Source organism: Cynara cardunculus, assembly GCF_001531365.2.
Source record: "Cynara cardunculus var. scolymus isolate 2C chromosome LG 9, CcrdV1, whole genome shotgun sequence".
Classification (NCBI taxonomy): Eukaryota; Viridiplantae; Streptophyta; class Magnoliopsida; order Asterales; family Asteraceae; genus Cynara; species Cynara cardunculus.
Window position 1 is genome coordinate 15210431 of NC_037536.1, and position 14345 is coordinate 15224775.

Below are 14345 nucleotides of genomic sequence, written 5' to 3' on the forward strand. Positions count from 1 at the left end.
GAATAGACCCCTATATATATATATATATATATATATATATATATATATATATATATGAGGTTTACTTTGCAAACCATCCATTTCATACAAACCATACAAACTAATCACATCAATCCAATATTTTGATGAAAAACCAAGATTGAAATAAACTAAATAAGTAAAGTAAAAAAAAATTCATATTGGAGATATGGAAGGGCAAAACGGGAAAAAAAACATGTTCTATGAACATGTTTCATTACTGCTGTTATACATATTAACCTGTTTAATTGTTGTTATACATATGAGCCTGATGCAATCATATATGACATATGAACATGTTTCATTACAGCTGTTATACATATGAACTTTTTTCATTACAAATTGTTATACATACCTATGAATATAAATCTGTTTCATTATATCTGTTATACATATAAACCTGATGCAATTATATGTGACGCTGTTTCATTGAACAGTTTGAACCCGTTTCATTGAAAATTACCTTGTTTCATTGAACAATTTGAGTCTGTTTCGTTAGAAATTAGTGACGATTTTCTTAAACAAAATTTTTCTACATTCTTTAAAATGTGGTGATTCTAATTTTTTTTAATAGATACCTCAATTAAATCTTTGTTAAATATAACTATATCAAACATAACTATTGGAAATTTAATGGCCTCAATTAAATATTTACCAAACTTATCTATTAATATTAAATAATTACCAAACATAACTATTGTAATTTTAAATGACCATAATACCCTTATAAATTGAAAAAAAATCAATGGATTTATATGATTGGTTGTAATTAGTTTGTAAGATTTGTACAAATTTTAATCGTTCATCTATATATATATACATATATATATATATATATGTAAATTACATGATTTTTTTTAAACAAAAGAAAAAAAACCAAAATATTCCTCATTTAACTGGAATTAACAGAAATATATAACGGTTTTTAATGGAGTTAGAAGAAATCCATTAAAAAGGCCAAAGAAAGTAACATGTAACTTAATTAAGAATTGTCAAGACGAATTCAAAGCCCAGAAGGGCAAAAATTGTAACTTTGTATAATATGCAAAAATGCATAAAAATATAAATGATATACTTGTGTAATATAGTAAGATATAAATTTTATGAAAAGCCAGTATAAATATGTTTGTAGTTACACATTAAGAAAAAAAAAATTCAAAATCTGTATTTATTTAAACGAAATAAAACTTACCTAATAATACACATATACACATAAATTGCTAAATATGTAACTTGTTTTTAATATCCTTTTTCCTTCGTAAACACGTGTCACTGGAGATAAAATTTACTATATGAAAAATTGTATATGTCAAGCATTCTCCACATTAAACCAATCTTCACATGTTTAACTTATGTTTCATTGGCCGAACTGTTTAACTGAAATTTCATACAGCTCAGGTGGATTATTGTTGGTTTCAAATATTTTCGACACCCCAAGTCTTCGATGGCTTCGTTGCATTCACACCAAGTGTGTCAACTATGATTGGATGGATATCATGGATCGGTGGTTGGATAGGTTCTTGTGGCGTGACGTTTCTTTTTATTTCTCTGTAACAATTGTAATTTTGAACGGATATCATCCCTAAATTTTAAAAACTCAAATTTGGACCCTCACTTTGTCAATTCCCAATGGTCTCGGTCTCTCTGTCTAGCAGTCGTTAACTTTCTCCGTCAAATTCAATTAAATCAAGGGTATTTTAGTTATTTTCACTATGTTAAATTAAAAAAGCATATTGTATATTTTAATTTTAAATTGTAAAACAAAAAAGAAATGAATTGTGAAATACCATTTATATCCAACTAACTTAACTTAGACCCATCAACATGTGTATGCGGATAACGAACCATAGATGGGCATAAAGGTAATTTACGAAAGACGGCTGCACCCTGCCCTACTCATTAGTTTTTTTAAAATCCAAGTGGCTCATTTACAAACCTACGTATTTGTCAATATTGTCCCTGTAGCTCTTAATTGGATGGATCCCTTCCCTTGCATCTGGACAGACATTAATATTATAGACATTTGGGGACCATATGTTATCATTCATTTTTCATTCTCTTTATTAACCTGAATATCCAACCCGTTATGCGAGTCGACTAATGATCACCCACTTCACTAATAATTCGGAGTCACTGCATTTGAACATTTGTGGTCATAAGGATATTTTTATTCCTCATTGGATTCAAACATGAGACCTCTAGACACTTTTGATCTTTACAATCCAAGCTCAAATCAATCGGACACCATCCTTATGTGGTTTCATTTCTCATTTCATGTAATTGCTAGATGTTTTTTACTGTGAAAATCCAGTCATTCAACGACTCCAAATGTTTTGATGTAGAGTAAATTAAGTGATTTTGTTTTTAAATGTGTGAGTACTATGCGTTATCTTTCTTCCCCTTGGTTCTACTTAATATCAGTAGATTGCAGACGACTAAAGATGATGATTAATATACGAAAATACCCTTTAAAACGTGCGATTGTCTTGGAGATGATTTTATTTTAATTGGTTTAATATTGTTATTATTCAATGCAAAATCAACATAAAGTTTCAAAGGTTTGGTTCGTGACGATAAATGCTAATAGTTAAACTGGCTGTATTCAATGAATACGAACTCAAGGTCTTTCTTTGAGGATAGGAAATATTGGATCCCCTCTCTAGAACTTTATCAGGGTCAATATGGGATTTTCCGCTTTCTGCCAGTAGATTGTTATGTCCTCGTGTCATTTCTGTTTGTAATATTCTTTTTTTTGTTCGCTTTAGGATTCAAGTTTTCTAAGGAAGCTTTCGTTGACTTCTATCATTCAAAAAAATTTGGATGCTCATTTGAGTTGATAGCGCCTAACGGGGTTTTCGTGATCATGACTGTTGTCTACTTTATCCGCCTTCATCTTTATATTATACCCAATGCCTAATAGATACCCAAAAAAAACCCCTGCCAAATTCGTTGTAACATGATATAATAAAGCTTCACTGATAGTAGGTCTCATTTTGAATTTTGTTTAACCGGTTTACATTTTCATCTAAAAGAGTGTTTGATTGGTTTCCATTAAATCTTGTATGATTAAAACTGTCCATGTAGATTAATCTGTATGTACAAATTGAGAATGTTTTTGTTTATAAAGGTTTTTTCATAGATGCAAGAAGCATGTTTTTAATTGAGAATGATAGATTTGGAAAAAACTTATCTTTTTGTATAAAACTCTAATCTAAAAGTTTACTGAATAAACAACTTTTTATATTCTTAAGCTACTACCAAACAGTAGTAGCTAACTTAATAAACTCTGAGTCACATTAAGCGGCTAAAAACATGCCCTAAATTTGATTTACATAACTTTTCTTATCAAAGATATTTATGCGTTGAAGGAAAATATATAAAAAAAATCTAGTCCATCCCAGTTGTCATGCTAACCTAGAGATGGCAACACGGTCGGAGATACCGAGAATTGCCATCCCAATCAGGGATTTTTCCCCATTTTACAGTATTTTATTATAATATTTTTATAAATATCAATTTCACATCTGAACATCGTGTTATTTTAAATTTCAATTCGCCAAATTTTAATGGCTACATGTATCAATAGTTCAAATATAAATAATACAAACTGGATTTGTCATAAAATAATCGGGGCCGGGTTTGAGGGGTATCCTCATGACCGCCCCCATCCCCAGTTAACAACTTCACCGCCCCCGTCCCTGGTCATCGAGGATTCTTCGGTCAAATTAGGTTCGAGTATCGGGTTCTTTGTTCGGGAATGAATGTTTTTGGTCATCCCTATAATGACCTGCCTAATTAGGTCCACGTCGGAACGCCCTTTTAAATTACCAACTGAGATGAAACAGCCGCCTTGCGTCATTTTGTCCCACGTGCCAATTTTAACCGTCATCCCCCCTTTTATTGAATTAATCTCCTCCTAAATTAATTAACATAATCAGAAATTTATTAATTAAAAAATCTAAATTTATTTGATATTTTCTTTAAAATATTGTATTTTGAAAAGGGTATATATAAAAGCCAGGATGGCCTCTGTTCTACTCACTCAACACTCCACCACCACCACCGTCAATGGCTACATCTTTCATTCTGTACGATTCGCCGGAAACTTCTTGTTCATGGGATGAACTTCTTTTCCGGCATAATGCCCACCCTTTCAATCAATTCGACTACCACGATGCGTTTTACCCCGTTTTACTAGCGGAGGAGGGCGGCATAGAGTTTCCGGTACCCAATTCCACCGCCGTATCTGCGGCCAAGAAAGAGGTCACGTACGAGCCGAAGAAGGTGAAGTCGTATCGCGGTGTTCGGAAGCGGCCGTGGGGGAAATTCGCGGCGGAGATAAGGGATTCAACGAGAAACGGAACCCGGGTCTGGCTCGGAACGTTTGATAGCGCAGAGGCTGCCGCCATGGCGTACGATCAAGCGGCATTCTCGACAAGAGGGACGCTGGCGGTGTTGAATTTCCCTGTGGAGAGAGTTAAGGAATCATTGAAGGAGATGAAATATGGGTTTGAAGAAGGGTGTTCCCCTGTGATGACGTTAAAGAAGAGGCATTCTTTGAGGAAAAAACCGGCGGTCAGAAAGAATAAACCGGTGGCTGCCACCGTGCCGGAGGAAAAACCCACGGTGGTTTTCCAAGATTTGGGTGTTGATTATTTGGAATCACTATTACTTCTTTGTGAATCATCAACACCACAATCTTGAAATCATGTACAAAAAGGTCCAAATTTTGACTCTTTTTTTTATATTGTAAATTATTAGAAATCTACACCAATAAATAAATATATGTTTTAAAAGGTATGTTTAGGTATCATTTCGTACGTAGTACAATAGAACGGTATCGAACTAGACAAGTTTCGTCAAAAATGCATATTGTTTAATAATTTTATATGGTAGTCACTGGTGGTGGTAGAATTGCAGGTTGTGATTGTGGGATAGGTGGTGACGACCGGCAGTAGTCGTGGAGGTGGTCCATGGTGGGTAGCAATGGCCGACATTTAATGGTGGCGGCCATTATTGCCTATAGTCGTGATAATTGACGGAGTTGATCATTAAAATAAATATCATATAGGATTATATCAAATACGATTATATTAATACGTCTTCGGTGTTATCCGATATCAGTGCACATAAGTTGGACTGAAATCCACCGCTACTAAAAAAATTCAATTGTTTGAAAGTTAAATTAAATATTATTACAATATAAATGTTTGAAAATTAAATTTAGTATCATGTATGTTTAATATAATTATACTTAATGCATTTTTTATAATAAAAAATGGTTTTAATAATTTATTTACGTTCATGTCACGAAATACAAAATAATAATAGTAATATTAAATTATTAATAAAGTAAAAGCTATCATAAATGACAAAATGACAACCCATTTAATGAAAACCTGTTTTATATATTTAATTTTGTGTACGGTGAGGTGTTTCCAATCTAAAATTAAATAAATTATTTATATATGAAAAAAGTAGAATAAATTACTAATTTAGACATGTGATTTGTGAAAAATAACATTTTTATTCTTAGAGCTTTGAAATTAAAAGATGATCGGTTTGCAAACACATCTGGATTTAATTCATCCATCTGATCCTGTTTAAAAATTTCGTTGAATAGACGACATTTTTTTTTTTTTTATCCATTTTTTAGTCTTTTACACAGTAAAAAACTAAAGTGATCAAAATCATAAAATTGATTTTGATTGGTTAAAAGACAAAAAAAAAATCATAAAATGATGAAATACACATCATTTAGCGGAATTTCAACAACCATTATAGAGAGGGATCAAATCTTGATATTTTTACAAACTACAACGGCCTTCTGATAATTTCGAAACTTTGGAGACGAAAAATGTTATTTCTGAAGAATTACAAGGACCAAAGTTGTAGTTTTCTAAAAGATAATTAAAGTTGTACAAAACAGTGAGGAAAAAAAAATATGTATTTATAGTCATGTGGATTTTATAGAAATAGAAAAATCATGATTAAAATTAAACAATGTAATTAAGAACAAATAATTTAAAATTTGGTCAAATATTAAATTATAAAATATTTGACAAAAATTATTAAACTTAGTGTTTATATATAAAGTATTGATTATTGATGCATATTACTTAAATTTAAAAATTACAAGTAAATTGTACATAAGTACAGTTTATTAAAGCTTCATATTATTGAATAGACGTCCATATTTTATTTATGTTCGTCATAAAACAAAGGTACACTTTCAAAAATAGATAACAAAATTTCCCTGTTACACTTGGCTAATATGCATATTTTTAAGAGTTGATAAGCTACATAAATTAACTGAGGGTAAAAAATGTATGCCATATTCATCTGAGTGCTTACTAGTAAATGTCAATACTCTCACTTACTTTATCAGGTAAAATTCTGATCCATCAAAAATGCATCGTATATAACAATTTATCTGTTAACCGCTAATCGGATAAAAGTTGTCGCCCTCACTTACCGGGTAAAGCTCTCGACCTTTGTCATCATTCTTACGAAGTAAGATTCTCGGTTCTTGCATTATCATTCATCCGGTAAACGTTTATCAGGTTAATGTTTAGTAAACGACCCCTTATATGCTCTTTTTAATTATAATAATTTAAATGGGACCATGTTTTCATTAAGGGAATTTGACCAAAATAGCAAATCTCCCCAATCAATTTCACTGTTTAATCACTTTTGGAACGGAATTCCCATTTTAACCATCGTTACTCAAATTACCTAAAACACCTTAGTATGGAATTATGGACACATATTTGGGCCTTATTATCTGAAGCAAAAAGCCCATTGGGCTGTCCAAACAATTTGTTGATATTTAAATACGAATACAAGTTTTTTTTTTTTGCATTTGACTGAGTTGTTGGAGAACCGAAAATAATGAGAATATGCCGCTTAATTTTAGTTTCAACACTCTTTGTTCCTTACTATTTATATATATACATATATATTTGCTTCAATCTCCATGGCAACAACAACCATTTAGGTGAGTTCAAGATTCAATTTTTTCAATCTTTTTTGTGTTTTTATCCATGGATCAACTCCAATCTCATCTGGGTTTTCGAGAAACCGATCAAAAAGTGTTCTTGATGTCGTTTTTCTTGATTTCATTTCAGGTTGTTTGAAGAAGAAAGAAGATCATCAATGGAGTCATCATCGGGAAATTTGCAGGTTCTTCATGCCCTCGACGGAGCTAAAACTCAATGGTATCATTTCACGGCCATCGTCATCGCCGGAATGGGGTTCTTCACCGACGCCTATGATCTCTTTTGCATCTCTCTCGTCACCAAATTGCTCGGCCGGATTTACTATCATAAAGAAGGTTCTTTAAAGCCGGGAAGTTTACCGCCGCAAGTCTCCGCGGCCGTTAATGGTGTGGCACTCGTCGGAACCCTCGCCGGACAACTCTTTTTCGGGTGGTTGGGTGATAAATTGGGTAGAAAGAAAGTATATGGAATCACACTGATGTTAATGTGTCTTTGCTCGATTGCTTCCGGTTTATCGTTCGGTAGCCACCCCAAGGGGGTGATGACTACCCTTTGCTTTTTCCGGTTCTGGTTAGGATTTGGGATCGGCGGTGATTACCCGCTCTCCGCCACCATCATGTCGGAATATTCCAATAAAAAAACTCGTGGTGGGTTTATTGCGGCGGTGTTCGCCATGCAAGGATTCGGAATCTTGGGTGGCGGAGTGTTCGCGATCATGATCGCGTCGATTTTCAACAGTAGGTTCAATGCTCCACCGTATGAGGTGGATCCGATCAAGTCAACAGCCCCAGAAGCAGACTATGTTTGGAGAATTGTGCTAATGGTCGGTGCTCTTCCTGCGCTGTTGACTTATTATTGGCGAATGAAGATGCCGGAAACCGCCCGGTTCACTGCCCTGGTGGCGAAAAACGCCGAGAAAGCCGCTTCCGACATGTCCAAAATCCTCCAAGTCGAATTAGAATCCGAACAACGAAAAATCGATGAATCCACAACGAGATCAGGAAATTCCTTCGGACTTTTCAGCAAGGAATTCTGTAAGCGCCATGGCCTCCATTTGCTCGGAACGACGAGCACCTGGTTCTTACTCGACATCGCCTTTTACAGTCAAAACCTCTTCCAAAAAGACATCTTCTCCGCCATCGGATGGATTCCGCCGGCGAAAACCATGAACGCGATCCAAGAAGTCGCCCGAATCGCTAGAGCACAAACCTTAATCGCGCTTTGCAGCACCGTCCCCGGCTACTGGTTCACCGTCTTTCTGATTGACAAAATGGGCCGATTCACAATCCAATTAATCGGATTCACGATGATGACGATCTTCATGTTCGTTTTAGCAATCCCATATAACTACTGGATTCATAAAGAAAACAACATCAAATTCGTGATTATCTATTCATTAACATTCTTCTTCGCCAACTTCGGCCCCAACGCCACCACCTTCGTCGTCCCAGCTGAGATTTTCCCGGCGAGGTTGAGGGCGACTTGCCACGGGATCTCGGCGGCGTCGGGAAAGCTTGGAGCGATAGTGGGGGCATTTGGGTTTTTGTATTTGGCGCAAAGTAAAGATCCGGCAAAGGCTGACGCCGGATATCCGCCGGGGATCGGAGTGAAGAACTCGTTGATTGTGTTGGGAGTGATTAATTTATTGGGGACGTTGTGTACTTTTCTGGTGCCGGAATCGAAGGGGAAATCGCTGGAAGAGATGTCCGGCGAGAATGAAGGAGATGGGAAGTCGCAAGCGTGAGTGTCGGAATGGAGTGTGGGTTTTTTACACGTGTTGTTCCAGTTTTGTAGGAGAAGTACGAGTACGAGAATTATGTTACTTTTTTTTATTACCGTTAAATTTATGCAAATTTCAACTTTATTTTATTATTTAATTTTATAAAATTATCACAATTTCCTTAAAATTAAATAGTTTGTATTTCAAACAATACGTAATTATTTTGCTTTATAAAAATATCGTCAAGATTAAAAATTATTATTTTAACTATGTAATTATTTAGAGATAATTAGAATGAACCATTTAAATAATTAGATGATTTTTGTTAATAAGATTAAAGCGTAGCACTCGATATATATATATATATATATATATATATATATATATATATATATATATATATATATATATATATATATATAGACAAGTTCATTTGTTAATCCAAATTACTGTGGTAATTTTATTAATCAATCTTGATCATTGATCTTTGAAATTTGTGGCTAAAATCATTCATGACATAAAGTGTAATTAATTGCACATATAGGCAAGATAACATAAGTAACCAGTATTTACAAGGGTATTTTGGGAAAAGATCTTAGATGTCTAATAATGACAATGAAATGTTTTGTAACTGTCCATTAATAACAATGTAACTATCTGATAGTTAATCTCGTCATTGAATCAAAACCAACAGCAAGATCCTCGACATCGGATTATTCTACAGTTTTTTTTAATGGTTCATATGTGAACAAATATTCGATATTTATGGTGTGTGAACAGGGGTGTATATGAAAAAAAAGTCGTAAATGACACAAGTGTGCATGTATGTCAATTTGTGTTTATATTTGATACAAGGGTTGATATATGTCAATTTGTGTTCGTAATTGACACAATGGTTCATATATGTCGAGTTGTGTTCATATGGTTGTACGAATATTCATATATGTGAATTTGTGTTCGTAATTGACACAATGGTTCATATATGTCGAGTTGTGTTCATATGGTTGTACGAATGTTCTTATATGTTCATTTGTGTTCATAATCTTTCGTATGTTCATTTGTATCAATATGTGCTTATATTTATACCAACAATACATATATGCCAATCTGTGTTCGTAACTGACACAAGGTTCATATATGTCAATTTGTGTTTGTAATTGACACAAGGGTTCATATGTGTCGAGTTGTGTTCATATGGTTGTACGAAATGTTCATATATTGGTCACACATGTTCATCATCTTTCGTATGTTCATTTGGGTCAAAATGTGTTCATATTTATACTAACTGTACATATAAGTCAAATCCGTTTTCCTAATTGACACAAGTGTTCATGTCAATTTGTGTTCGTAATTGACACAATGGTTCATATATGTTGAGTTTTTATTTATATAGTTGTACGAATGTTCTCATATGTGAATTTTTGCTCATATAGTCACACATGTTTATTATCTTTCGTATATGTCAATTTGAACGATACTGAAAACTTTATTATCGAGTCTTTTCCACCAATCACAAATTCATAAACATTAAAGATATAAAATCAATATTAAAAAAACAACAAAATTAATAATAAGTTAACACAAATCATGAGATTTTATGATTTTGTACTCCTAATTAATAATATAGGAGTTACATAAAAAAGAAAATTACATATGTATCATCGTCATTAAATTCTAAGATGGATAAAAACTTAATATTAAGATGGATAGAAACTTAATATGGATTGTGATTGATTGAAAATGGTTAACAAAGTTAACACAATAGTTTGGGTTAACATTTGAACTAAGCTATATATATAATAAAACCATACTTTTAAAAAAATTCAAAAATATTAGTAGATGCGCAAGTGATATCTCCTTAAAGTTACAGAGGGGTCAAAATGTAAAAAAAGTGTATGAATCAGGTCGGCAAATGTAGGGACTAAATCTGTAAATTAGATAAAGGTCCTCTGACTTGTCGTTGGACTAATTTACAAATTTGGTGCCCACAGTTGCGGACCCGATTTAAAAACATTTGCTTACACTTTTAAGTCTTATTCGTGGACCTAACGACATTTTTGAAATAATGAACAAAAAATGACTATTTTAATTAATTTCTCTTCTAGGAATGTATAACCGTTTCATATTTTAATCAACAAAACGACAATTTTCTCTTTTATGATTAAAGATCGAATAAGAAATTAGATATTTATTTTAAGACAAACAAAAATAATAATGTTGACACTTATTTTGAAACGAATGGAGTAATTAATTAACTCATAATCATGACTAAAATAATTTTAAACTTAAAAAATAAATTTATTTTAAATAGATGAAAAAAACGAAAAACACAACTAACAAAAATACAAGCACCCAAAAACCTTGAAAGCGGGATCTTGTCATGAGCATACTCCGGAGAAGGTTTATTGGGTAAGGGGCCGTTTACCAAACGCTTACTCGGGTAAGTGAATACCAAGTCATATTATCTTATCGGATGAATATGGTAAGGACCAAAAATCTTATCCGGTAAGAACGAGACAAGGACCAAGGGTCTTACCCGGTAAGTGAGGGCGACGTCTCTTACCATGGTAAGCGTTTACCGGGTAAATTGTTCCATACGATACGTTTTGGTGGACTAAAATCTTACCTGATAAGTCAATGATAATGTTAAATTTTGTCGATAAACGCTTACCGGGTAAATGTTTGGTAAACGGCCCCTAAGTGTTCATTTGTAATAGTCACCACTCTTGCTTACTTTGTAAATTAATATTCTCGATCTCGACCATCGAAAAGATTTGTTGATAAATATCTATTATGAGATAAAAGTCACAACTCTCACTTACCAGATACACAATTACTCAAAAATTACTTTGATTAAATTAATTATTTATTTTTGAAAAAAGGAAAAAATTAAGTGTGTATGTATCTGCATGTCAAAAGTCAAACCCAGATGATATGACGTATACAGGCATTACCTTTACCCCAATAATCAGATATAGGAATGGTAATAGTCGTAAACATCTTCAACTACGAATACAAAAAGTTGGCCAAACACGTTTATATTCGGACAGAAACCCGAATAACGTGTCAAACAAAAACGAACTACGGTTAAAAACGACAATTTTTTTATTACAGATAAATAATCCCGGAGGAAGTTATGTGTTTGATTTTGTAATTATGCATATGGATTCTAGACCATGTCTTTGCTGCTATTCTGTTTACTAAGTCCCAAACAAACCCAGTATACAGATTTAAAACCAGTTTTAAAAGCAGGGATAAGATGTATACAGATTTAACCTCTGTTTCAAAATGTATTGTATTATAAAGCATTTGTTTCTGTGAGTGAAGACAGACTCAGATGTAAAAATACCAAATTTGCCGTCAAAATCTCAGATTCTTGTTGAAGAAGTCCAATGATTTCAAACTGCAGGCATAAATCACAGTTGCTGATAGTCCAAAAACTTGCTGTCTTTATGTATGTTGAAAACTATAAACGTCGAAATCACAACCTTTTCGATGATTTCCCACAATTAAAACCGTTTCTTTCGATGATCTATGGACATCTTTACGCCTGTTCGCCATTTCAAAGGTATATGCTCGTATTTCTTGTTTCTAACGTTCTATGTATATATATACATACGGAGGTTCAAACGAGAATGACAAAAAGGCTGAACGATTAACGATGGCCGGGGATCAACTTCAAGTGCTTCATGCACTTGATCTTGCAAAAACACAATGGTACCATTTCACTGCAATCATCATTGCTGGAATGGGTTTCTTCACAGATGCATATGATCTGTTTTGTATCTCGCTCGTAACGAAATTGCTCGGTCGGATTTACTACCACATTGACGGCAGTCCCACTCCCGGCGTATTGCCGGCGAATGTGGCGGCAGCGGTCAATGGAGTTGCATTTTGTGGGACGCTAACAGGCCAGCTCTTCTTTGGCTGGCTCGGGGACAAATTGGGACGAAAGAAAGTGTACGGGATGACGCTATTGATCATGGTTATCTGCTCCATAGCTTCGGGCCTTTCGTTCAGTGATGACCCGAAGGCGGTTATGATCACGCTCTGCTTCTTTCGGTTCTGGCTCGGGTTCGGAATCGGAGGGGACTACCCACTTTCCGCCACTATCATGTCGGAATACGCAAACAAGAAGACTCGTGGAGCTTTTATCGGTGCGGTTTTCGCTATGCAAGGTTTTGGGATCTTAGTTGGCGGGATTTTCGCGATTATTGTCTCGGCATCTTTTCGGGCCAAGTACAACGTTCCGCCATACATTAAAGATGAATTTCGATCGACCCCACATGAAGCTGATTACGTCTGGAGGATTATTTTGATGTTTGGAGCTGTTCCGGCCGCTTTGACTTATTACTGGCGAATGAAGATGCCGGAAACTGCTCGCTACACCGCCTTAGTTGCCAAGAACGCCGAGAAGGCGGCAACCGATATGGCTCGGGTTATGCAAGTTGATATCGAGGCGGATCAAGAGAAACTCGAGCAATTCACGGAAAAGGAGTCGAATTCTTTCGGTTTGTTCACGAAAGAATTCCTTCGCCGCCATGGGCTTCACTTGCTTGGCACCACAACCTGTTGGTTCTTACTCGATATAGCATTTTACAGCCAGAATCTCTTCCAAAAAGACGTTTTTAGCGCAATTGGGTGGATTCCAAAAGCAAACACAATGAGCGCAATCGAAGAGGTGTTCCGGATCGCAAGAGCTCAAACCCTTATTGCACTTTGTAGTACGGTCCCGGGGTACTGGTTCACCGTTGCCCTAATTGACCGAATGGGAAGATTTAAAATCCAGTTGATGGGATTTACCATGATGACGATCTTTATGTTTGCGCTAGCAATACCGTACCATCACTGGACCGAGAAAAAGAACCGTATCGGTTTTGTGGTGATGTACTCATTGACTTTCTTTTTCGCCAATTTCGGGCCAAATGCCACCACATTTATCGTGCCAGCTGAGATTTTCCCGGCAAGATTGAGGTCAACCTGCCATGGCATTTCGGCGGCTTCCGGGAAACTAGGGGCGATTGTGGGTGCTTTCGGGTTCTTATATTTGTCTCAGGATAAACATAAAGCCGAACCGGGGTATTCTAGAGGTATCGGTGTTAAAAACACGCTTATTATATTGGGCGTTGTTAACCTTTTGGGTGCTCTTTGTACGTTTATGGTACCCGAAGCTAAAGGGAAATCACTAGAGGAGATGTCGGGGGAGAACGATAACGATGACGATGACGATTACGATGATGCGGTAAAGCTCGAAGATGTATCGAAGGTAGCTGCGGATTAACCCGATTCAACCTAAAATCCCGATTCAAGTCTATTTGTTTTATGTTCAAATTGTACTTTCGCTCTTCCTAAAGTCTTCAAAAAATCATCTTCAAAGAATGATATAAAAAAGACATCATGTTTAAAGCAGGGGTCTTCACAGAAATGGTCAGAAAGCCTGTTTGTTAGTATACCTCACTGTTTGGTAGTGACTTAATGATGTAGAAAGTGGCTTATTCAGTAAACTTCCAGCCGGAGCTTTATGCAATAAGTCAAGTTTTTCCAAATCTACCCCTCCTAATTAAAAAACAGGCCCCTTCCATTTATAGAAAACCCATTCTAAGCAAAAA

The 14345-nt window shown here is 35.0% G+C and overlaps 3 protein-coding genes across 3 annotated transcripts; all 3 read left to right on the forward strand.

Moving 5' to 3' along the window:
• The first annotated feature begins 4086 nt into the window (after positions 1 to 4086).
• LOC112517831 (ethylene-responsive transcription factor 1B-like) lies at positions 4087 to 4722 on the forward strand. The gene has a single exon (XM_025125202.1). It carries the CDS (start codon positions 4087 to 4089, stop codon positions 4720 to 4722), a length of 636 nt encoding a protein of 211 aa, XP_024980970.1.
• Positions 4723 to 7173: 2451 nt separating this feature from the next.
• On the forward strand, positions 7174 to 8760 carry LOC112518095 (probable inorganic phosphate transporter 1-7). Its single transcript, XM_025125662.1, has one exon. It carries the CDS (start codon positions 7174 to 7176, stop codon positions 8758 to 8760), a length of 1587 nt encoding a protein of 528 aa, XP_024981430.1.
• Positions 8761 to 12394: 3634 nt separating this feature from the next.
• Positions 12395 to 14017, forward strand: LOC112517832 (inorganic phosphate transporter 1-4-like). The gene has a single exon (XM_025125203.1). The coding sequence runs from the start codon at positions 12398 to 12400 to the stop codon at positions 14015 to 14017; it is 1620 nt and encodes a 539-aa protein (XP_024980971.1). The 5' UTR covers positions 12395 to 12397.
• The last annotated feature ends 328 nt before the right edge of the window (positions 14018 to 14345 follow it).

Coding starts and splice junctions, on each gene's coding strand:
- LOC112517831 (XM_025125202.1), top strand. CDS start 4,087: ATGGCTACATCTTTCATTCTGTACGATTCGCCGGAAACTTCTTGTTCA.
- LOC112518095 (XM_025125662.1), top strand. CDS start 7,174: ATGGAGTCATCATCGGGAAATTTGCAGGTTCTTCATGCCCTCGACGGA.
- LOC112517832 (XM_025125203.1), top strand. CDS start 12,398: ATGGCCGGGGATCAACTTCAAGTGCTTCATGCACTTGATCTTGCAAAA.